This window comes from Sinocyclocheilus grahami, unplaced genomic scaffold, assembly GCF_001515645.1.
Source record: "Sinocyclocheilus grahami isolate Dianchi unplaced genomic scaffold, SAMN03320097.WGS_v1.1 scaffold4.1, whole genome shotgun sequence".
NCBI lineage: Eukaryota > Metazoa > Chordata > Actinopteri > Cypriniformes > Cyprinidae > Sinocyclocheilus > Sinocyclocheilus grahami.
This window is the reverse complement of record NW_015505183.1, coordinates 3,031,090-3,056,421: the sequence shown is the minus strand read 5'-3', so window position 1 is coordinate 3,056,421 and position 25,332 is coordinate 3,031,090. Positions and strand designations below refer to the sequence as shown.

At 35.0% G+C, this 25,332-nt stretch overlaps 2 protein-coding genes across 3 annotated transcripts in view; one reads left to right on the top strand and one right to left on the bottom strand.

The window, feature by feature from the left end:
* Positions 1 to 1,666: 1,666 nt before the first annotated feature.
* On the bottom strand, positions 1,667 to 19,229 carry LOC107583542 (phospholipase B1, membrane-associated-like). The gene is made up of 42 exons (XM_016269804.1): positions 19,151 to 19,229; positions 18,707 to 18,766; positions 18,541 to 18,604; positions 18,153 to 18,187; positions 17,122 to 17,173; positions 16,985 to 17,036; positions 16,850 to 16,906; positions 16,672 to 16,740; positions 16,527 to 16,588; positions 16,356 to 16,437; positions 16,121 to 16,225; positions 15,505 to 15,573; positions 15,132 to 15,200; positions 14,732 to 14,821; positions 14,591 to 14,651; positions 13,451 to 13,509; positions 11,971 to 12,044; positions 11,768 to 11,811; positions 11,275 to 11,383; positions 10,263 to 10,314; positions 9,917 to 9,997; positions 9,738 to 9,803; positions 9,078 to 9,178; positions 8,873 to 8,954; positions 8,565 to 8,669; positions 8,375 to 8,470; positions 7,985 to 8,056; positions 7,829 to 7,906; positions 7,668 to 7,728; positions 5,305 to 5,363; positions 5,157 to 5,224; positions 5,027 to 5,070; positions 4,608 to 4,707; positions 4,476 to 4,527; positions 3,966 to 4,046; positions 3,666 to 3,731; positions 2,857 to 2,951; positions 2,674 to 2,755; positions 2,471 to 2,575; positions 2,164 to 2,259; positions 2,011 to 2,085; positions 1,667 to 1,921 (listed from the first exon to the last, which is right to left on the bottom strand). The coding sequence occupies exons 1-42, from the start codon at positions 19,227 to 19,229 to the stop codon at positions 1,667 to 1,669; spliced, it is 3,264 nt and encodes a 1,087-aa protein (XP_016125290.1).
* A 4,715-nt stretch (positions 19,230 to 23,944) lies between these two features.
* kcnh1a (potassium voltage-gated channel, subfamily H (eag-related), member 1a) overlaps positions 23,945 to 25,332 on the top strand; it is a 70,360-nt gene continuing 68,972 nt past the window's right edge. The window contains exons 1-2 of one of the 2 annotated variants that reach the window (XM_016268865.1): positions 23,945 to 24,064; positions 25,074 to 25,100. In XM_016268865.1, the coding sequence (XP_016124351.1) occupies positions 23,992 to 24,064; positions 25,074 to 25,100 (100 nt within the window). In that variant the 5' untranslated portion in view covers positions 23,945 to 23,991. The remainder of the gene's footprint in view (positions 24,065 to 25,073; positions 25,101 to 25,332) is intronic. The other variant, XM_016268872.1, reaches the window with a different exon arrangement.

Genomic DNA, 25,332 nt, shown 5'->3' with positions numbered 1-25,332 from the left:
AAAACAAAAAAACAAATGCATTAAAAAAAATAACACACACATGAAAAAGTATATATTCAAAGTTGCAATTCTCTAATTCTGTAACAAATACAGGGAAATAATAATCTCTAAATCTTTCAAAAAACAATATACCAAAAATAATTACAAAAATACTGTTGAGCAAATTGCACTTTAATTAAACAACAATTAAACAAAATAATATTTGTTATTTCACTACTTCATTAAAATAAAAATATTAATTACAACTGTCTATACAAGTATTACAATTATTTATCATTTAAATAATTTACACCAATACATTAATTTATTGACATGTAAACACTTCATCTTGTTTTTATATCTAGGGTTGGAATTAAAAAATGTTCTCAACAGGAAAATCCATTCATAAATAAAATACATTTATGAAATATATATGCTTTTAATAATAAAAAGCTTAGGGGTGGGTTTAGTCTATATATATTAAAAAATAGAACTTATTACACTGTAAAATCCAATAGTTTAACTTACTTAGATTTAGTTAGTTATCTTTACTTAGTTGTTATACTTACTAGGTTTTATTAAGTTACAGCTACTTTCAAGGCAAATAAAACAATTTACTTACTGTTTTGAGTGACACTTACTTAAAATATTAAAGTAGCCACAAAGGAACCAATGACATTAATAAACCAATGAGAGGCAGCAGTGCACTGATATGTTGCTAATGTGCAACATAACAACAGCAGCAGAAGAAAAGAAAACGAGTCTTAATAGACTTTTCACTCATTTCCTCCATGTCTGCAATTATCTTTCACTAGTTGCATTCACTCGTTTCCCAAAGTCATCTTGAATGTTGAATTCTCAATACAACTGAAATATTTGAAAGAACATCACATAAGCTAACTTCATAAATTGATGTTGATTTTCCTAAAATGTGTTTTTTTAACTCCCCATTATAGTGATTAGCAGTCCCTTTGGTTGGGCACTTTGAACTTGGTTTACGTTACTATAATTATCTTCCTAATGCAGTAACGCATTATGAAGTCAGAGTTATTTTCAAAGGAAGAAAAGTAATAATTAGGTTGCTTTTAGAAAGTGACCTATCTTCTAATTAAAGCATTAGTGCATTAATTGTGTGTGTTCATTAATAATCTTTATCAAATTTATTTTTTCATAAAGACCCTGAGATGCTTTTCTTTGGGTTCATATAATTCTTAAATTCGTGTGTGGTAACATGCCAAAGTCACACACAGACTTAAACATTCAGCACGTGAACCACAACAATGGTAACAATTCAATTTAATTTATTTTCATTACTTGTAACAATAGCCATTTTATTTGCTCTTTTTGTTGTGCTGCTACTGACACAAGACAGCAAATAAAATTGTCAAATAAAATCAACAACTATAAAACAAAGCAACTGTATAATTTATTCATGCCGCAATGCACTCTGGGAGTCAGTGAGTAGCTATACTAAGTCACGAGTAAACCTAAATGAAAGGATCAAGTACCCCCTACAGTTCTTTTTTAGTTACTAGAACTCTTGTGTAAGTAAGCTATACTAACTAAGCATCTGTCAGTACAACATACTATTGCTATTTCACTTTACTTAGTTTTTTCAAGGCAATCGGTTTGCATGCTTTTTTTAAGTAAGCCCAACTAATTCGATTTTACAGTGTAGAAAAACTTATTAGAACTTAGTTCCGTTAATTTGTGTGCTTTCGTTTCTCTTTCTGTTCTTTCGTTCTCTGTAGTAGAAGATCATCCAGGTTATGACCCAACCAATAATCAAGCCTCCCACAGCCAGAACAGCAGCTGCCCAGGCCGGTACAGAATCACTGGGGCAATCTGCGGGGAGAGGGGTGCCTGGTGCAACTGTGATGGGTACGGCAGTTGTAAGGACGTCAGAGACACTGTTTATTTGTGTAAAGATGAAGGGATGCTCCTGGAGAAGATATGAAGAGAGATCATTAATTGAAAGACCATGCTTGGTTATGTTGTTCTGACAGTGGTTTCCATTGGATATTTACTCACCTTTGTGGGACACTGGATCTTAGTGCGGTCATATGTGAAATTATTGTAGTTTTGTTTACTGCCCACAGGCTCCAGCTAAAACCAAAACACAGGACATTTGCAGTTAAATACAATAAAGCTGCTGTGAGATTGTGTGTATGTATGTGTATTTACCATGTTGTTCCAGAGCGCAATTGCCATCTCTGCATGTCCACGCTCAGCGAAATGAAAACAATCCACAGAGAAGAAAGTCAGGTCTGGTGTGCCATCCTAAAGCAGAAAGATTAATCTCTTAACATTAGTCCTGATACTGAAACTCTAGGCTTAAGCTGTTGTAGTGTGAGTTCAAATGCAATCTCTAAAAGCATTACATTAGCCTAACATATTTATATACATATTTAAACATTTTATATCTGAATGTATTGTTTATATGTGATCTCATGAGGCTCTATAGAGAGAGAGGTATTTTAAGGGTGCTGACTTCGACCATTAGAACAACAGAGTTCTCGAAGAAAGGCTGTAGCACCACTGCAAAGTCCTGTCTTCCGTCATACCGTCCCCCATACACCAGCCTTTCAGTCTCCATCTGACACAGAAAACAACACTTCTATTATTGAAGGTCAAGATCATCTAAAGCCCACTCAGATAGACAGTTATCAATGATGAACTTGATTGGCTACAGACCTGCAGATCTTTGTTGACCTTCTTCATTTCATTTATTTCTGGAGAGTTCTCATGAGGTTTCAGAAAACATGGACAAATGTTCCTGTCACACACACAGTCATGAAAATGCTGTTGGTGTACATGAGAACATAAAAACTGAACACTGATTTTTAGATTAAATTGTTTATTTATTGATTGACTTACTCTTGCAGGAGGCTGCAGCCCAATGTGTCCCTCTTTATCATTCGCAGATCCTCAATCTCTAAGATTCCCACAAAATTTACCAGCACTCTGGGAACCTGCACACACACACACACACACAGGTTTGGGGACATCCCATAGGCGTAATGGTTTTTATACTGTACAGACCGTATATTCTATTGCCCTACACCAACCCTACCCCTAAACCTACCCCTTACAGGACACTTTGTGCTATTTCAGATTGTCAATACACTCCATTCTGTGTGATTTATAAGTGTTTTGAAAAGTGGGGACATGGGGTAATGTCCTGAAAAGTCACCTTCTCCTTGTAATACCTATGTCATACCTTTGTCATTATACAAATGTATGTCCTCATTTGTCACAAAAACACGCGCACACACACACACACACACACACACACACACAAGCACACACACGAACTCACACACACACGTTGGGTTTTCATGTGTTTTATAGGGACATTCCATATGTGCAAAGGTTTTTATACTGTCCAAACTGTATTTTATATCCTCTTACCCTAACCCTGCCCCTCAAAGAAAACTTACTGCTATTTTAGATTTTCAAAATCTCATTCTATATGATTTATAATCTTGTTATATAATTTCACATTTAAATATAAGTGAAAATGTGTAATTGTCATTAAAATAATGTCACTGTGCAAAACCCTTAATTTTTTATGCAAAATTATTTTCTATAATTCTAATAAGAATTTAATTTCTTGTTTTTTTTTATTTTGTGGGTGAAAGAAGATTCATGAATGTGATATGGATCAGTAAATGCATCTCTCTCACCTCATTGTACAGCATGTCCAGACTGTCTCTGATGTGACTGATGTACTTGGAAGGAGACAGAGAAGCCTGGGTAGAGAAAAACACAACACACTTTTTTTCCCCAGCAAAATGTAATTGTTATTTGCTGGTCTTAGATACGAAAAACAACATTTACATGGCACAGTGGCACATCTCTGTTTGTTAGTATCAGAATGGATTTTAGCTGCTTAAAGGTCACTGCTGACGCTGAGGTTCTCTGATGCAAGAAGAAACCATTTTTGATGGGGAGCTGAGAGCCTTTATTAAGAATCATCCACTCACCCGGTCGTGACAGTACTGGCAAAGGTCATTTCCCCCAATGAATAGTGTCACCAGTTTCCAATCCTTCTCAAAGTCCACTTCCTGAAAAATTAAGAGTAAAAATTTAATAAATCAGATTCTTTATTGCCCTACAATAATTGGTGGGATATGCTTTGTGCAGCAAAGATTTGGCACATGCCTATTTTAAAATATATTTATAAATGACATGCAGAAGACAGCAAACATTGTCATTTGTATGTATTTTTTATTTATTCATCACAAAATGATTTAGAGCAACACTGTAAAAACATAGTTTTTTCGAAGTTGTAATTAAAATGAAGATTATTGGAGTACATATTTCAAGAAAATGCTATTTCAGTTTTTCTACTGTAAAATTTCACATTTAATTCAATGTGTTACTTGTCATTTCTTTGTAAATGTTTGTAAAATTTACTAGCAAATTCTGAGTGAAAATGATTTCTGCAACAATGTTTTTTCTGTGAATTTAATAGATTAAATAAGCATACTAACCGTGCTATTCTTTAAAGCTGTGATAAGATCCCTCACTTGTGCTGGTATATTACTGAATAGAAAGAAATAAATCATTAGCTGAGAGGATACTGTAAATTGTGTTTGTATGATATGTCTATGTGTGTTGCTTACCTTGCTTTGGCACCGCTCACTGCCATATTGAGGCCATTTGGCCGTTTACTTTTCCCCTTTGAGAAGCCGAAAACATTTGGATTGAACTTCTTAAGAATGTCTGATAACAAATAATGACACAAGGCACTCATGATTATCATGTTATTAAACAAGAATCATATCTGATAATAAGGATCAGAGCCATTAGTCTCATTCCTACACTCTAAAAAATGCTGGGTTGTTTTGACCCAACTTTGGGTCAAATATGGACTAACCCAACTGTTGGGTTAAATTTTTCAATTACATTTTTAACCCTAAAGTTGGGTTAGTCCATATTTGACCCAAAGTTGGGTTAAAACAACCCAGCATTTTTTAGAGTGTAATCAGGGCTAATAACAACCAATAAAATGACATAAAGTGTTACATAAGGTTATACTCACTTGGCAATGTGGTGACAGTCTCCAAAGTATCATCCCCACCAATGCTGTCAATTAAATTAAACACAGACACTTAGAAAACATGCAGAACAAAATAATTCCATAGGCATACAGTAGACTGACACAAACTCACCTCCATGCAACCCCTCGCTCCTCATCCACCAACTGCAGAAGGTTTTCAGCTTTTGCACCAAAGCCGGCCTGACAGATTCAGAGACAGAGAATGGTAATTACAGCATGACAAAACATCGCAACATACACAAATATGCACACACACTTACAGTAAGTGAATCTCCCAGAGATGCTACCACTTTAATGTCACCTGGACGCAGCCTGTGAACTGAGAAAGAAATGTGATTATGTGACTACCTCGATACCCAAATACAACAATAAAGCAACTCTGCAGTGCTACTTGAACCTAAAAGGATAATAAACCATGGCAGGATATCTGAAAGCCTGTCTTGCCTGCTCGTCTCTATCCATCAACCTATGTACATATTTACTATTTCTCCTCTTTCTTGTATTTTTTTATCTGTTATTAATCTTTCTTTTTATCCGCCTTAATATGTTTGAATACAGTTTTATTTTAATAAAATAAAATAAATAGACATTAAAATAACATAATAAATACGATAAATAAATAATATACTTGAAAAACATTTGCAAATCTCATTACATGCAATATATTAATAAAATATTATAGTTTAGTTTAGTTTATTGATTTATAGAGCACATTTGAAAACAACAGTTGTTGAAACCAAAGTGCTGTACAGGAAATATACAACAGGATTAAAACAAAATAAAAACTAGACAGTATACAAAACACAACCAAATGGACAAATGAAAATTTACACTCTCAGGAAGAATTAAAACACACAGAATAAAATTCTTCAAAGATGATCTGAACACAGAAATAAAAGGAGTAGATCTAATATAGAGAGGAACACTAGGGGCAGCCACTGAGAAAGCCTTATAACCTTTAACTTTAAAACGAGAACAAGGAACTGAGAGTAGGAATTGACTAGATGTTCGAAGGGGTCTTGAAGCAGTATACGGAGTGAGAAGATCATAAATGTACTGAGGTGCAAGTCTGTGCAAAGCTTTAAAAACAAAGAGCAAAATTTTAAAAACAGCACAGAACTTAACTGGTAACCAGTGAAGAGAGGCGAGTACAGGTGTAATGTGCTCACGTTTTTAGTGCTGGTCAGTAATCTGTAAGTGATCTAAAGCTGATTTAGGCAAACCTAGGTAGAGCGAATTACAGTATTCCATTCCTGATGTTATGAAAACATGAATAACGGTTTTGAGTTCCTCCTTAGAAATCATCATCTTGAGTCTAGAAATAGATCTTAACCGAAAGAAACTACTTTTCACGACAGCGCTAATCTGTTCATCAAAACACAGGTGGGACCAAATGTAACACCAAGGTATTTGACACAGTCATGTACATTTTAGAAGAGAGGGGACCAAGGTGATTGACAATTTCTGAGGTTAGAACCGATGGGCCAAAGATGATTATTTCAGTTTTGTCATTGTTTAGCTGTAAAAAAAAATCATATCCATCCAGCATTTTATGTCACGCAGACAATCAAAAAAACTGGACACAGAACAGCTGTTATCTTTAACAGGAAGATAAAGCTTAGTGTCGTCAGTGTAGAAATGATAAGATAAGTTGTGTCTCTGAATAATATTACCTATAGCAGAAGCATATAACGCAAAAAGAAGAGGACCCAAAATGGAACCCTGTGGAACACCATAAGAGATTTGTGCACAAGATGAGAAGCATTCACCTACATTAACAGAAAAAGTTCTCTCCTTGAGGTAAGAGGCAAACCACTTCAGCACAGACCCCTGAAACCCAGCTACATGATTGATTCTTTAACTCAAAAAGTCAAGGAAAGTCCATAACGCAAATTCCATGAAACATGTAGAATGTAATCCTCTGATAAAGGGTGATACAATTCACAATGTCCAAAAGGTATAATCCAAAACGGCAAAACAAACCAAAACAAAAATAGAGAGCAGCGGGAGCAGATAGACGGAAGCATATGTGGGGTTATGTTAATACATAACAGTTCTGTATCTAAACTTTATCTCAACTGTGACTACCTGGACACCTAAACACAACAACAAAGCAACAATGCAGAGCTACTTGTACCTAAAAAGATAACAAACAATGGCAGGATATCTGGAAGCCTGTCTTACGTCTTTGTCTCTATCCATGAACCTATGTACAAATAGTCAGTATTTCTATTCTATTTTTCTAGTAATTTTTATCTATCACCAATTTTATCCTCTGTAATATTTAAGTATTGCAGCATTTTATTTCTTAAAATTCATGCAACATTTTTACATTTTGCTATTTCATTAACAGAATATACATGTATACTGTATGTGTGTGTTGTATACATATATTATATACAGTATATATCTGTTAATTAAATACCAAAATAAAATTTAGCAAAGTAATAATAAAGTAAAAACATTTGAATTTTAATAACTTTAATGCTGTAATACTTTAAAGTGATAAAAAAGATTTGTTATATAAAAACACAAGACAAGGAAAAATAGTAAGTTAGAGAGTTGGATAGTTATCTGGTGGGAAAAATTTAGCAAATTAATTTCTCTCCTCTCTCTTTCTTACCAGATGTTGGCACAGTGTCAGAGGATGCTGTGTCCACACATGTGAAATCACTTCCCCAATTCTGAAGTGAAAGGGAGGAATCATTTCATAATGAATTTTGATCACTTTAAGGTTGTATTGTATTTCATTAATATTGTATGTAATATATTTATGTGACTTACAGTTGTGGGTGGAGGAGTAGGAGGAGGGGTGTTGTATGTGTAATTGCTGTTGTGATAGGTCCTCAAATAGGGTGACAACTAAAGAAGAATATGAAAAAGTATTACAATGTGACAGAATTATAGAGTTTACAGAAGGATTACAGAGTTTAAACTCGCCTTTTCTGGGCATTTAAGAGGGACACCTGGAGTAAAATCCTCACTATCTGTCTTATTACCTAAAGGCTCCATCTAAAGTATGTGGGAGAGAGAGAGAGAACGAATGAATAAAACTGGAAATCCATTTTGAGAGTTAAGATGCTGTGAAATTTTTCCCTGCTGAATTGTATTTTAAATGAACACAATTCAATTACACCTCTGCAAAGAGGCTATTGTTGAATAGCATTCAGTGATTCACAGTAAATAAAATTATATTAAAATTTTAAATAATAAATGCATTCAAGCATACAACATGCTTGTAAAACTAATTACATACAATATATTAATAAAATATTATCAGGCTTATACATTAACATATGTGTATCTAAGCTTTTTAAGTCATATGCTCACCAAGTTATTCCAGAGAGCCCGAGCCATGAGCGTGTGAGCTTTCTGACTGAGATGAAAACAGTCTGGAGAGAAATAGGAACGGTCAGGCCTCCCATCCTAAAAGAACATGGAAAAAATGTCAAAGATAATGAGTACAAATAGTTCAAGAAAAGATAGCTCATGCAGTAAATTACGTAAGATTGCTGTGCACCTCCAACACAGGGAGAAACACATTTCTGAAGAATGGCTGTAGGACCAAGGTGAAGTTATCATGTGTGTCATATCGCCCAGACTCCACCAGCTCGCTCATACCACGCTGAGAATAAAACACAACAGCATACATTGAATATTAATATGCACTTTAGCACAGCTACATTTTAGAATCATACTAATATTAATAATATAAACATTTTAAACTTTACAATTGCTTTGTATTATCAATAATAATACTCATAATAAATATTAATATACAGATGTTTACACAAAAATGAATTCATTTTCATGTCATATGTTGTGTACCTGATAGGCTTGGTTAAACTCCTGCAACTTCTGGAATTCATGAGATCCATCTTTAGGTTTCAGAACACAGCGACACAACATGCTGAAAAAATAAAACACAAAGCAAAATAATGCAAGACTAACATGTACCCAAAGCGTCAGAATTCAGTTCTTCGACCTGAATCAAGAAGAAATCAGGAAAACCAGTATATAGGGCAAAACTCACTTGACCAGCCAGGTAGGGCATCCAAGAGTGGGGTCCTGATGGAGACGGCGCAGTGGAATTATATCCAGGAGCTCCACTAGGTTCACCAGGGCACGAGGGACCTGGAGAAGGAGACATGATTAATTCCAACAGGCAGCAGGGATTTACAATGGCGTATTGTTACCAATAATGTGGTTTTAACCATTGTTTCTGCTACAATGCAGGCCTATCATAACAAACATTAAATAGGTTTAAAATAAATAAGATATATGAAGAGAAATATAAAATGGGCTCCAAAAGTCTGAAACCAATCTATTTGATATATTATTTTTTAACACTTTTCTGATTTAATACCATTTTTTCTTTACAAATTATATTTTCCAGCATAACAAAATGAATGAAATTTGCATACATGATTAATGAAAATTAATCAGAATCTTAATTTATTCTTTTTTAGAATAAACATAAATATCTTCAATAAAAAATCATCAATAATCGGACACATCACAGTAGTTTATTTTTTCGTTTGTTTGTTTCCCATTTTTCAAAATCTTAAAACTTTATTTCAAGGTTTACATTTTGAATACCTGATTTTCAAAAACTTTTGGTCCCCACTGTATTTCGGAAACAAAATCTGTATAAAAAAAGGGCACTAGAGCACTAGAGCTAAAATTGCCTCACCTCATTATGCAATATGTCCAGACCCTCACGAATATACTTCACAATGTTATCAGGAGAATAGTACCGCTGAGGAAAGAGAGAAAGAGAGAGAGGGTGATAAAGAGATAGAGACAGTAATTGCAGATCTATTACTGAAACTCTGATAATAAATAAAACAGGCTCTATTAATATCAGCGTACAGTATCAGAGCAGTGGGCACATATGTCATTTCCTCCAATGAAGACTGTGATAATCTTCCAGTCATTCTGGAAATCAATTCGCTGAAAAGAGACAGAAATTTTCAGACAGTCTGAATGAGGTTCAGATTTAGCACCCTGTGGGTTGGTCAGATTTTGCCTATTGTGGGGGACTAAATATCCCTTTACAACAATAGTAATCTAAATATCTTACAGAAAGAAAATAGTTCAATAAAAATACAAACTAAACAATACCTTAATGAAAATATGATTATAACATTATGACAACATTTTCAACCACAAAAGAAAAGCAAATGTGTGTATGTTTGAGATTTTGAGAAGGACTAACCGAGTCTTCTTTCATTCTTTTAATGACAGCATGAGCTTGTGTGACCATATCACTGCAAAATGAAATCATTTTTTTTAAAGAAATGAATGCATTCACATTTTTTTTAAAGAAATGAATGTCAAGTTCTGTCATGAAACTCTAGATGGCACAGGCTGGTGGGTCATTAATGCAAACTGATGATATTCACAGCGCAACTACTTGGCACAAACTGATTGGTTCATGTTGCATACGCAACCAATGAGCTTACTGCTTTACATTTACAGTATATGAAACCTCTGAAACCCTCCACCTTCCCCAGCTCCACCTGTATAGATCTGCTATGGGTTATTTTAAATGCTATTTGTGCAGCAGCAGTATGTCTTAAATACGGACAGCACCATATCGGCACATGTATTGCCAGTAGCAATTTCCTGTACTTGCTTTGCAATAATCTTCAACAACAGCAATAGCCAACAGCAGCAGCAATTCAGCAGCAGCAGTGTAGCAGATCTATTCCGCCAAGACCAAATACATTAACATTGTCATATCCATTACCATATTTAAATCTTCAGAGAGTTGTCACGATAGAAATACTTTTATTCAGCAAGGATGCATTCAATTGATCAAAAGTGACAGTAAAGACATTTATAATGTTAAAAAATATTTCTATTTCTAATAAATGCTGTTCTTTTGAATTTTCTATTTATTAAAACATCCTGAAAAAAAATGTATCACAGTTTCTAGAAAAATATTAAGCAGCTTAACTGTTTTCAACACTAATAATAATAATAAATGTGTCTTGAGCATCAAATCAGCATATTAGAAATATTTCTGAAGGATCATGTGACATAAGACTGGAGTAATGGCTACTAAAAAATTAGCTTTGCCATCATTGCTATAAATTACATTTTAAAATAGAAAACATATGTGTGTGTGTGTGTTAATGTAAAAAAAATACAAATAAATAAACAATGCTTCATACTCAATCAATCATTTATTCAGTCACTAGTTTATAAAGTGAGAAGCTACTCACTCAGATTTGGCTCCTGGTACTGCTTGGTTCAGAAAACTGCGTACAGAATTTGCACTTCCTTTTCCCAATGAATAGCCAGTGAGTGAAGGGTTAAACGCTCTCAATATATCTAAATGACAAAAAAACATCTTATACACACATAATCACTCTAAATCTGATTTGAATGTCCATCTTATCCCTGAAAGTGAAAAAGATAAAGAGATTGGTAAGGGTAAACATATTTGGCTTGCTGTTTTTTAAGGAGGGACTCAAGAATAATACTCAATCTCTAACTTCCCCCTTGGACTACTTCAAGTTACGTAGTATATAGTAGAGATTAAAAAGCAGCTATTTACTCCATACACTCTTGTGTCATGATCAGCTATTATGTGGTGTAAAACACTTAATGACTACAATAATTTCTGAGTTGATTATATTCCTAATTAATGATTAATCATAAATCTACAGTACATAATAATAAGAGCATGACAGGAACATGAGCACTTGCACATACTTGGTAAAGTGGTTATAGTTGTTATGTTCTCATCTCCACCGATGCTGAGAACAAAAAATGAAATCTATCTGTCTTGTGCTTCATGAGATCATTGATCATTTAGATAAGAATTTAATCCTGTAAATCATATGGATAAAAGTAATCCAGCAACATATATGTGTAATTAACAGATGGTTTACAGAGTGATCAGGGTAGGCACTCACCTCCACGACAGGCCGCGATACTCTGTGAGCACTCCCAGGAGATTGTTTTGTGCAGCACCAACCCCATTGGATGCCTGATTTTGAAAGGGGGGGAGGGGGGCGTTCAATACTTTTATTTAGCAACCATGCATTCAAATAATCAAAAGTGACAGTAAAGCCTTTTATTATGTTTCAAATGATTACTACTTGAAATATAGTGTCTGAAAAAAATACACCTAGAATCCTGAAAAAAATACATCATGGTTTCCACAAAAATTATAAGTAGCACAACTATTTCATCAGCAATAATAAGACATTCAGAAGCACCAAATCAGCGTATTAGAATAATTTCTAAATGATCATGTGACAATGTAAATGGGAATAATGGTTAAGGCTAGATGGCATACAGCAAAAAACTACTGGGCATGCGCATATCAATATAGTGCAGTTTTTCTCACACTGTACAACAATAATGACTATTTTTGCATTATTTAAAGAGGTAGGTTTAGGGTTGGGGTAGATGTAGACGTTAATAAAACACAATCTAATTGGTAGAAAATTAAATTTATTGTTAGCCTCCGGTTTTTGCTGTATCACTTCTAGCCGCAACCTGGAATAATGACTGCTGAAAATTTAGCTTTGCCATCACCAATATATTCAAATAGGGTTAGAGTTGGTGAGCATAAGAGACTTCTTTTAAAAAACATTTTAAAAATCACAATGGTAGTGCATATTTGTAAAAAAAAAAAAAGATCAGTATTAGCAAATACCATCAATAAATGTAATTTTTTATGTTGATCACCTCACTATGGAGGACGAAACCTGCAAAAACAATAAATAAATGCACAAATAAAAAAATAAATATGCAAATAAATGAATAAATGTGTGTATAAATACAAAACTGGTATGAAGTGGTTTAATCGAGGACAGACAGTTTTTTCCCCCATTAGTTATCAGAACAGAAAATACAGGCGAAAAAAGTATGTTTATTAAGCAAATAATGGTTCAGTATTGCAATTAAGAGCTATGTGAGCATTAATATTTTACATTGGCCACTTAAAATCTTTTATGATTTAGCTCTCTCATGATTATAACTACAAAACTAGCCTTATGAAAAAGTGTAAGATAATAATCAGTCCCCTTGACTGATGAAGTTAATACGCATGTGCACGCAAACGCTCAAGTGCGTCACACACGATCCGCCTACTCTTGCAGAATTGACACCCTCTCATTAGCATGTTGCGCAGAGGAAAAATAAATGCGGAACTACATTCAGAAATAAATGAGTGATCAAAGGAAAATAAATAGGATGAGTTTAGCATTTCCTTAAACATTTTCCATTTGCCCACCAATTTATTTTATTTATTTGCTTACTTTCATCACGTTTAATTATTTATTTATGTATTTAAACAAGAATACGTGTATTTATGCACACATTTATTTATTTATTTGTATATTTATTTATTTATTGTTTTTGCAGGTTTCGTCCTCCATACCTCACCGTTAAAGAATCACCCATCGCTGCTACCACTTTGATGTCTGCTGGCCGTAAGGCATGGACTACAGAAGAGACAGACAGAAACAAGCTTAAAAAAAATCCTAGAATTTCCAGCCAGTGTGTAGGGGGAGCGCGGGGCACAAAGTAACGTGGGGTAAGTTGTAACACACGTGCTTTAAATATTTCCACACATGCAAGCATAACCAAATTTACAGCATTTACTAGTTACTATATCAACATTATATAGAGAAAAAAAGTGCGCAAAAATTAAAAAACCTTTTGAAGATATTGCTGAACATTTATTTTACCATAGTAAAATTATATTTCTGGCTTAAGTACATTTTTCATCTCAGTTTTTATTACTCATTTAAAATGAGACAAATCTGCTATTATTTTAATCTAGAATCTGCTATTTATCAGTTTAAATTATTTTTTAATGCTTAGCTAACTATCAGAAGACAGTAACCAGTTTTAAATTCCAGTTGCGCAGATGGGGTATATGTTGTAACACTGCGTTACATTGTGCCCTGCTGTGCTATTCTATGACATTAGCGATGTAATTCACACTATTTACTTTAATACATTTTAATGATAAACGACGAGAAACAGGTGAATAAAGACTGACAGTAAATGTTTAATGTTAAGAAATTATTATTTCAAGACATGTAAAGCATTTTGGCTCGTTTATGTGGGCCGTCCCAAGCATGGTTGCAATGTGTTCATTGTCAAACTCCAAAATCAGATTATTTTTCATTCTTAAAAAACGCCATTATTTTATTTGAAATAAATAATAATTTAATTTTATTGACAAAATATTTTAGTGTGTCTTGTATATTTTTTTCATTAGATCAGACAACATTTTAAGCTGTTATATGGTCATGTTACAACGTGCCCCTCAGATGTTACAATGTACCCCACCTACGGGGCAAGTTGTCACATTTCACTTCCAATTTTTGAGGGTAAATAAAGAAAAACATATACACTGTAATTATGAAACAAAGCAACATATTTGTAATAGACAAGTGTGAAATTACTGTGGATAAAAAAAGTATACTCTGAACCCCATGTGGATCTACACAATTTGAGAAAGTGTTACTTTGTGCCCCGCTCTCCCCCTACAACAAGTATGAGATCCCTGTTTACCTGAGGTAGGTATGCTGGGAGATGGAGACCGGTCCTCACAGGTGAGCTCACTCCCCATCACCTGAAAGTTCAGATGCAGCACAAGTGAGACATACTGTAAGTCAAAGTAACAGGGCGAATTTATGGTGAGAATGGACTCACTGTGTTGAGAAGTGGAGAGGGATCCTCTGTTTGAGAGATACCGAGCTCAGGTGAGTATGAGTTTTTCTGCGTTCGCAAAAACGGCTTTTCCTGGGACAGAACAACAGGTTCAGTAAAGCATATGTGAATGTTTATGTCTGTTTAGAAAAAGAAAATCATCCAGACTTGAACATACACATTATGAACCTTGCGTGTCACATCACAAACATGAGTGCTACATAAATGAAATGGAACTGAAATTCACTTCACCTTATCACAGGTGAAGGACAAACACTTGCATAAAACATAGAGTTCGGGAACATTTTGGTGAGATAAAGGCATATGTATGAACCCACTCTGATTCAGCAATTCGCATTATGAATGCTAAGGAGATCATAAATAAATCAAATATCTCCCTCACCTCAGTGGGGCATGGAATGGTGAATATACCCCGCCCATCCATCTCAGTCTTGTCTGTCATTGGCTGCAGCTGGAAAGAGAATAATTAGGATTGGTCAGAAAAAAGGCTCCAGTTCTTTGTCATATAAAGGCAAGATTAGATAAGTGGTTCTAGATGGGTTTCTAGGTTAAATAAGGTTCAGATTAGACTGTACTGTCTAATTGCACAGTACAGTACAGTACTGACTGTACTGATTAACAGTCTACTTGTTATCAATCACCTCAGGGCCTTTAGCACTTTGAACTTTTATAACTTGAAAGTAAAGTGTCAAGGATTTCACATCTACCTCTATAGGAACAATGTACACGTGTTGACTGCATTAATATTAACTTACCAAATTATTCCAGAGTTGTAAAGTCAACATGCTTATGTCACGTGAGGAGTCAGACATTGAGGCTTTCATCTGAAAACATGAAAAAAGTACAACTTTGCATAATAACATTCCAAATTATCTTTATAAACTTGCTATAGCGGGCTTGTTTCTGTAGCACAGCGCGAGTCATATCTATGGTTTTAGAAGAGCAGATTGATTCAAAAACAAATAACATAGGCCTACTCTCAAGTCTCCATACAAGTCTAACTGAGAGAATCACTAGAAAGGTTACATTTATAAAATAAAGTAAAATACACAAGTTTATTTAATAACTACTGGTTGTGGCCTTGATGCAATACATCAAAATGTCTTGATGCAATACATGTGCAATATAATAATGCACAAATTTAATTCAACTTTTTATTAGACCAGTATAAATGTAATACTTTTTAGTTCAACATAATACATGTGAAATAGGTCATTGATATTTGTGCATATTGTGTAAATTGTGCCATTTATAATGTTCACTATTCAAATCTATCTATCTATCTATCTATCTATCTATCTATCTATCTATCTATCTATCTATTGATCTATCTATCTAGTGGCCTGTTTAAAATGATCTCTATAGACTCACTGGGTTTGACAGATCGGTGTGCACTGGACTGGACTGAAGCATTACGCTGAAATCTTCTCGGTCACTGAACCAGCCTCTTCTCTCTAGAAGAGCACTGACAGATTCCTGTTCAATAAACACATATAATGTTGACAATGTTAAACTATTTTAGCACAGATATTCAAAAGTCACACATGTATCAACGTGTATGTGTGTGTGTTTTTGTGTTTTTGTATACAAATTATATTGACTGTACCTGCAATGAAGCCATGAGCACTATTGTATCCAACCTGCGTCTGTTTTCATCATATCCTTCCTCACAGTGGAACTGACACACTCTAAAATACATAGACACCTTTTTAAATTAAACTGTTCTTTGCAGAATATTATCAGAATTAGGTTTTGAAGAATGTTGTCTAATACTGACCGGTCACGTGATTCACCTGACAGTCCACCCCAAACAACAACATGAACCAGTGTAAGTTTCAACTAGAGAAGAATTAAAGCTGCTTTAATAAACAAACTCTATTAATGATTCAAACTGTTGTTTGAAGGATATTGACTGTTTTCACCTTCTTATGAAGAGAGTCCAGTATCTGTTCCACTCTATTCACTGTTGCATCAATGGTTGCACTAAAGTCCTAAGGACAAGTACAGAATAATACAGAATTCAACCTGTACTTTGATTTTTTATTAAGTCTCATGTAATATGTAACAGAGGTTGATAGGATTTGTGGACAAATGTCTGACCTGGTCTGTACACACAGAGAGCTCATCAACTGGTATGAAGAGCAGGAGCAATTTCCACTGAAATGACAGGACAAGACCCCTTTAATGAATTCCGAACACCGGAACTACCTGTTGTAAAGGCCTGACTGTGTTTACCTGAGTAGGGCTTAGTGACTCCATAATGTACTCTGCTTTATCAATTAAGCTTCTGTCACACAAAGATAGTCAATGTAAACATACAGAAATGTAGTGTCTGTAATTAAATAGTGAATATTAATTTCTTTCTATGATACCTTTGTTCAGGTAGAACAGTTGACACTTCCAGATTAAAGGTGAACAATATTTCTAAGGCAGAAAAGTGAAAAGATGTTATTTTATATTTTGAAATTGAGGCGTTCCATCTCTCTTTCTGATACCTACAAAATAGCGTTATCTTCACCCCCATAAACACTGTGCTTAGCATGCATCAGTGCACCTGCTTTATTGACTTAACAATTGGTTATCTATACAATTCCTGTTTCCCTTTCTACCTTTGATCATCTAGACATTTTCATGAAGCATTACATATATATATATATATACACACACACACACACACGCGCTGTATATATACCTTAACTCCTCAAGATAAACTTGAACAGAATTTACAGAAACACTAAAAAATTTCGCATTTATGAGAGGAGAAATAAAGATAGCTGTTCCTCTGAGGTTTTCCAGAGGACATCAGAGCAGCCAACCGTCGATAACTCTATCACAAACAGTAGTGAACAGACCAATAGTATCAGGCCAACCGATGCAAAACCCAAAACAAAGTTCTTAAGTGTGCAAGATAAGACAATATTATCACATTTGATTGAGATAGGGACATGTTTGAAGGATTTCCTCCTTGTAATAAAATATATGTTCTCTCTCTCTCTCTCTCTCTATATATATATATATACATAGCCTATATATTTTTTCTTGTCATGTCATTTATCGTTTATCTCAGAAAATTAACATCTGAAAACCAGAGTGTTGTTTGTTCAGATACATGGTTGCTTGTATCTCTCCTCTGGCCTTGACTTTCATTTCAAGGACTCCGGCTTAATCTTTCCAAAACCTTTATACAAAGATCTGGTTTAATCAAGCCTGACAATCACACAGAAATGTGTGATGGGTCTTTGTGAGCTCAATCAATGTGTTACTTAGTAAAAAAAAAAAAAAAGGTAAGTGAAAGGCATGCAGATTCAACAATGTAATTCGAATGCAATTTGAGTACAATACAAAATGCAGGTAATGGTATTATGTGTCTGTTTATTTCTATAGAATAAGATTGAAGTCTTACCAGATAGCATGTTGAGGGCTCTAATTTCATCAGATCTGCCATAAAAAACACCATGTTTAATCATTTTGAGTGGCATAATAACAGCATTTGAATTAAGGAAATTAATGAATTAAATCAAAAAATTTGAATGAATCGCCAGTTTGATTTATGCAATGATAATATGCATAATCTGATTATTGCATAATTCTGTTCTCATTTTAAATATGGAATAACAAAACTTTCTATTAAAATCAGAGCATGACCTGAATTTAGGTATTAATTCATTAATAACTTTAGTTAAACTAATGTGCTGGTCTATGTTAGTAAGTTTTTCAACCTTACATTTCTTCCTTAACTCCAGTGAAGCTTAATTGATATTTTAATGCACTTGTGATAAATTTGGACATACCTCTCCACATCAGACAAAGCCAGTGCAGATACCACAGACACATCAGCTGGCCTCAGAGAATGGACTGTGAGAAGGATGATATGACAGTTTATACAATGAAATCAAGCTTAGATCTTAATTTCTTTTCTCTCTGTCTTATTCACAAGATTCTTGTAGATTCCTTTACCAGAAACTGGAGTGCTGGGTGAAGGAGATGAAGCAGCACAATACAGGGGACCAGATTTAACTGCAGAAACAAAACAAACCCTGAAACAAGCCCAGCAACACAAACAAGACAGTGGCACACATCAACAAACTTGACTCACTGTCTTGACATGGAAGCACAACTTTGGAGTGACAAATACATTTCTGTGACTGCGTTACCTACATTGCATTGGATGAATTAGAATGAAAAGACTTAGACTTAGAAGACAGATAGAAAGTGAATAACGCATACAGTCTCACATCAGCTCCATGACAGAGTAATTATTAACCTCTCAGTGGGCTAAAAAGGGAAGTCATTTCTAAAGTAATATCAAACCAGTCATTAAAATGTCAGGAAAATAATCTAAGGAAGTTTTATGCATTAAATTGGAAGCAGAGTGGCGGAATATCAAAAGTGATTAAATACCTGCTGAACACCTGCATGCTAGAAGTGCCAGGATCATAATCTGTGCACAGGAAGAGAAAGTTTTATCTTTTATTCCCATGATGGAAATCTGTTTGGACCCACGTGGAGTAAAGAGCAGTTCTGAAACTAAACTGCGACACCTGCTCTAATATATGACTGTAATCTTCCTGAATCACTCAGACACGCCTACTGTTAGTTTGCATGTTTCAAGGTAGATGGTATGGAATTTATTTTTTATTGATCTTATCAAGGTGTTTATTGGTAAGATAATGGCTAGGTCTATAGTCCTGTGGCCGGTTTCATAAACTGCTTGGACTAGTTTTACAAGGCATCTAATTTTTCTTCTTCTTTAAGACTGGCCATAAATGTTATATTGATTAAAAAATAATTATATAAAAATAATTACATAAAAATATAGAGTAGCCTAATTTGAATCTGATAAGCAATACTGATTAACCCCTGGTTAACTGCTAACTGATCAAAATAGTTATTAAGAAACATTCTTGACAGTCATAGTGAGCATATTTATGCAAATGGCCCTTAGTTTTATGTCTTAGGATGATATAACATGTTTTAGTCCAAGAAGAAATTTAACTGAAAAGAAGAAATGGTCCATATGGTCCAAATGTGGATATTATAAAGGCTTTGTAAAGTGGTTTGAAAGGCACTATTCTTTGTTCCTAAAGCTGCTTTACAACACACTGTAAAACAAGGTATTAAGAAAACTTCAACAAAACTTGAATTCAGATGCATTCAGATTTTTAGGTTTTCTCAACTGTTATCTTAAAAATTGTCCTAAGCAAAACTACTTTGTTTTGTCAATTTGAATTTGTTTGTTCCCTCCGTGCAAAATGTACATTACATTTACATTTAATCATTTAGCATACGCTTTTATCCAAAGCAAGTATACAACAGTATACAAGTGCTGTAACAAGTCTCAGTTAGTCTAGCACAGTACACATACCAGTTTCTTTCTTTCTGTCTTTCTTTTTTTTCAGAAAAAGAGACCACTAGAATAAGAAAATGTTAGCATTAGTTAGTCAAGTGCTGATGAAAAAGATGTGTCTTTAGACGTTCTTTGAAGATGGCCAAAGAAAGCTGCTCGAATTGAGATAGGCAGGTCGTTCCACCAGCTTGGAACTGTCCAGGTAAAGGTCCGTGAGAGGGATTTCGTGCCTCTTTGGGATGGTACCACGAGGCGTCGTTCACTTGCAGAACACAAGCTTCAGGAAGGGCGCATAAGTCTGAACTATTGAGTTTAGGTACTTTGGTGCAGAGCCAGTGGTTGTCTTGTAGGCAAACATCAGTGGCTTGAATTTGATGCAAGCGGCTATCGGCAGCCAGTGCAAACTGATGAAGAGAGGTGTGACATGCGCTCTCTTCAGCTCATTGAAGACCACTCTTGCCGCAGCATTCTGGATCAGTTGCACAGGCTTGACGGTACACGCCGGAATGTCTGCTAAGAGAGCATTACAATAGTCCAGTCTGGAGAGAACAAGAGCTTGGACAAGGAGTTGTGTGGCCTGCACTGCTAGGAAGGGTCTAATCTTCCTAATGTTGTATAAAGCAAATCTTCAGGACTGGGCCGTTGTAGTAATATGGTCTGTGAAGCTTAGCTGATCATCAGTCACAACTCCAAGGTTCCTGCTGTCCTAGAAGGAGTTATGGTTGACGAACCTAGCTGTATAGAGAAGTTGTGATGAAGTGCTGGGTTGGCTGAGACCACAAGCAGTTCTGTCTTCGCAAGGTTGAGTTGAAGGCGGTGGTCCTTCATCCAGCCAGATATGTCTGTCAGACAGGCTGCAATGTGAACAGCTACCGTTGGATCATCTGGTTGGAATGAGAAGTTGAGTTGAGTGTCATCAGCAAAGCAATGATAGGAAAAGCCATGTTTCTGGATGACAGATCCTAATGATGACATGTAGATGGAGAAGAGAAGCGTAAAGAAGCAAATAAGAAACAAAATGCCTCATTCAGCCAATAAATTCATCAAAGCAACTACAGATTTCTTGTTCAACAACACATTTTCATCTATTAACACAGTAAATTGATGTATAATTTTGGTAGCCATATAGGCCTATATTATATACTATATGTGAAGTATGCTATATTTGTTAAATACATTGAATACATTGTAACCATGCTATATTTGTTACTTTTCAAAGCAAAGAAAGTTTAGAAGCTCTTAACATTACTTCACAACAAATAACTATAAGGACAAAACAACAACAAAGTAAAAAAGTCTGCAAACAGGCAAAACAATAATCCTATAATAACCACTTAATTTATTAATGCTGCAAAGTATGCTGGGAACTCACAACCCCTTAAGTTTTCAATTATATTGTTCCATTTGAAATGCTTTGTTCAAACAACTGCTTTTGACTAGCTGGGACAACATTTGGGGAATTCTGTGTGGTTTTTATGTCAATTCACATTTCTTAGTATTTGTGACTTAAAAAGTCAAGTAAACTAGAATATATACAGTTGTGCACATAAGTTTACATACCCCTTGCAGAATATGCAAAATGTTCATAATTTTAACAAAATAAGAAGGATCATGAAAATTGCATGTTTTTTTTATTTAGTACTGTCTTGAATAAGCTATTTCACATAACGGATGTTTATATACACTCCACAAGACAAAATAATAACTGAATTTGTAAAAAGACCCTTTCAAAAGTTTACATACCCTTGAATATTAATACTGTGTGTCATTTCCTGGATGATCCACGACTGTTTTTATGTTTTGTGATAGTTGTTCATGAGTCCCTTGTTGGTCCTGAGCAGTTCTTCTGAAAAATCCTCCAGCTCCTGCACATTCTTTGGTTTTCCAGCATCTTCTGCATATCTGAAGCCTTTCTAGCAGTGACTGTATGATATTGAGATCCATCTTTTCAATCTGAGGACAATTGAGGGACTCATACATAACAATTACAAAAGGTGAAAATATTTACTGATGCTCAAGAAGTCAACACGATGCATTAAAAGCATTACACATTTGAACAGGATGATGATGTGTACATTTGTCTTATTTTGATTAAAGATCATATTTTTTTCATTTACTGCGCTTCAGAAGCTACATAAATACATACATGTTTCCCAGAAGACAAAATAAGGACAATTTACCCTGATCCTCCAATTCAAAAAGTCTACACCCCCCGGCTCTTAGTGCATCATGTTTCCTTCTTGAGCGATATGTATTGTGAAAATCACTATACAAATAACTGAAAAATTGTTTCTTTCATCTTAAATGAGTTCTGACTGAAAACTTCAATTTCCGTGCTAATTATCCCAGTGCCAAAGTGAAGAAAACCTATATTTAAACAGTTTTTGTTGTCATTAGTGTGTGTGTTTGAAGGTTCAGGAGTGCAGATCTTGAATCTGATTAGATATGATTAGAAATGCTGAGAATGATGAAAGTCATTAAGGTTTCTGAAGATTTACAGCTTCTCTGATTGTTAAGATAAACATCTCACCGTGAGGTTACTAAACACTAGAAGATAACTAATTTGTGTAACATTGCATGTGCATTTACAGCTCAAAATGATTGACATGTGAATGAGATGATTGATGGCTGAAATGTTAATTAAGTCCCTATTACTAGGGTTAGGCTATGAGTATTGTCATGTTTATATAAATGAAATTATAAAACCAAAGTTTGGCTTTCTGGTTGCAATGATAATCGAGTGGCTGAGTGGTAAAGGTCAAAGCCTACCTGTGTGGATTTGATTGCTGGTGGTCTATGGATCAAAAGGTCAGATCTCAAAATGCTTTCAAAGGCTATACCAAAAATCTGAAATACTGAACGTAAAATTGTCATAAACTTCCAAAAAACGATAAGCACTATGGAGTGCTTTATAATGAGTTTAACCACTATATTTCTGGGCTAAGATGGGTTTAGTTATGGTTCATATATGATTATGATGTATTTAGCCATAATAAATAAAGTATCAAATCATAGTTTATTTGTTTGTGACTGCGCTAAGGTGCCAGTTTGGATGTCTGTTAAGCCTTATTGTGGAGCCTGAAAGTATGAATGTTTTGTCTCAGAATGTGAACTAAATGCAATATAAATCTTGCATTCAAGATTGTGATTATATGACAAGCAGTTAAATTTATCAATGGGAACAAATGATAAATTTAACAACACATCATAATATGATTCTACAATCAGTCATAAATAAAATAATTTTATTTCATGAGATGTAATGTCTCCATTTTTATTTTTTATTATAAGTGCATTTTTTTCTGTTGTCATTATGGGGAGTTTTGCACTGTACAATTTCAAGGACATTTTAAAAATTGCTTGTGAATTATATACATATTTCTAAACATTTAGAGAACTGCTGTTTTTTGACCCCTTTGTTCTTTTATGTTCAACAGAAGAAAGAACTGAATACAGGTTTGGAACAACTTGAGGGGTGAGTAAATGATAACAGATTTTCATTTTTGGGCGAACAATCCTTTTGAACTGTTCCTAGTTTACAAAGACGAAAAGTGTTACAAGAAATAGCACATCCACCAGCAGATGGCGCTAAGAGACTGGAATTAGTAGACTTTATTACGCACTGCAAACGTCTACTGTGACAAACCAGCGCCATCTATTGATTCACCTCGGAACACCTGCTGCCTCACACGAGTCAATAGATGGCGCTGTTTCGCCAGTTTAAGCCGATGGTGGAGGCTCAATGGGGTGGAGGAGAGAGGAGAGCGCGAGGAGAGCCCCGGGTCCACACATCACTGGATGCGGCAGCGGCATGTGGACGACAGACACACCGGAGACGTGTGCGGGGACTTTATGCTGACGTCCGGGCTCTCATAGGAGCGCATGACCCGCCGTGATGGCCGGGGGACGCAGAGGACTTGTGGCCCCACAAAACACTTTTCTGGAAAATATTGTCCGACGGTCTAACGGTAAGACGCACCACCACATCCAAAGCAGCGCACTTACAAAAAGAGTATCAGCGGTAGTGTCGCAGATCAAGAAAATAAAGAAACAACTTTTGGGTAGGCTACTTAAGAGACTTAACTTAGAAGAAACCTTTACATAAAAACAACATACTTTTGACTATATACTTAAATAACTACACAAAATAGAAAGTTAAAGGTGTCTGTCACGCGAGGGGGGAAACGCTATGCAGGTGCATAGTGAATGTTTTACAATAGAGCATTTATTCGTTTTTTCTTACTTGAATTGACGGAGCAAACGTTAAACAAACAGTTCTAGTTTTTCTAGATTTTTGACATTTATTTTTATATTATAATTATTATAAAAAGACTTAATGGGCTGCAGGAACAGAGATGCTGTTCTGTATTCGCTGCGTGACACCAAGTGCTGCTCTTTCCCCATTTGAGTTGTTCTCATACATCCTTCCATCAGCATGCTTTGTGGGATAGAGAACAACTTTAGGTTAAATTAATATTTAATAGCAATTCATATTTTAAGAGTGCTGAAAGGTTGAAAACTGGCTGAGGATCTTCACCAGCACTATCTGTGAGATCAGACTGTGTTCTTGCACCCTCTGTAAGGTCCTTAAAATAGAACCCAAGATCCCCTTTATTGATGTATATCCAATAGGGCTGCTTTTCTTATTCGTGCAGTTTCGTTGCATGCATATGGCCATTTGAAACTAATTGAACAGCAGATGTCCACAACTGCTTAGTGGAAACCACCTCTGCCTTGTCTTTTTGAGCATTGAACCCCAGTTGAGAGATCTTTAAGCTTTAAAAAATATCAAAAAGATGTACTTTTCCATTTAAGTAGGACTTCTATTAACCTCTGAAAACATTGATGTCTGAATGGCCTGCTTGGGTTACTATAGGGTTACTGGGCGTTTTGGAGAAGAACAGGAGGATGAATTCCTCTTCCTCTATGGTGTTTGTGTATTATTTTAACTCTTTTTCTGTTTTCTTTAACTTCCAGTTTGGACATTATCACATAGACACACAGGTATAAACCTTCACCAAGCAGAACACTTGTGCTTTAACCTATTCCATCCCTCCATTATCTCTCTTTCACTATCTTTTGCTTTCTGTCTTTCCTTCCCTCCCTCCCTTTCTCTCTCTCTCTAGTTCCCTTTCGACATTTAATATTGTTCTATAACAATTTTTGTTAATTTACAAACGGATAGTCTGAATTTGAATGAAAACCTTGATTAAACTCCTTTGTGGTTTAGTGTTAA

Bases quoted from the DNA above. Each gene is read 5' to 3' on its own strand.
- LOC107583542 (XM_016269804.1), bottom strand. From the start codon at position 19,229: ATGGGAATAAAAGATAAAACTTTCTCTTCCTGTGCACAGATTATGATC. The intron at 8,955-9,077 runs GTGAGTTTTGCC...TTATTTTTTCAG, and splicing joins TGCCCTACCTGGCTGGTCAA to CATGTTGTGTCGCTGTGTTC. The intron at 4,708-5,026 runs GTGAGTATAACC...ATTTGTTATCAG, and splicing joins GACTGTCACCACATTGCCAA to ACATTCTTAAGAAGTTCAAT.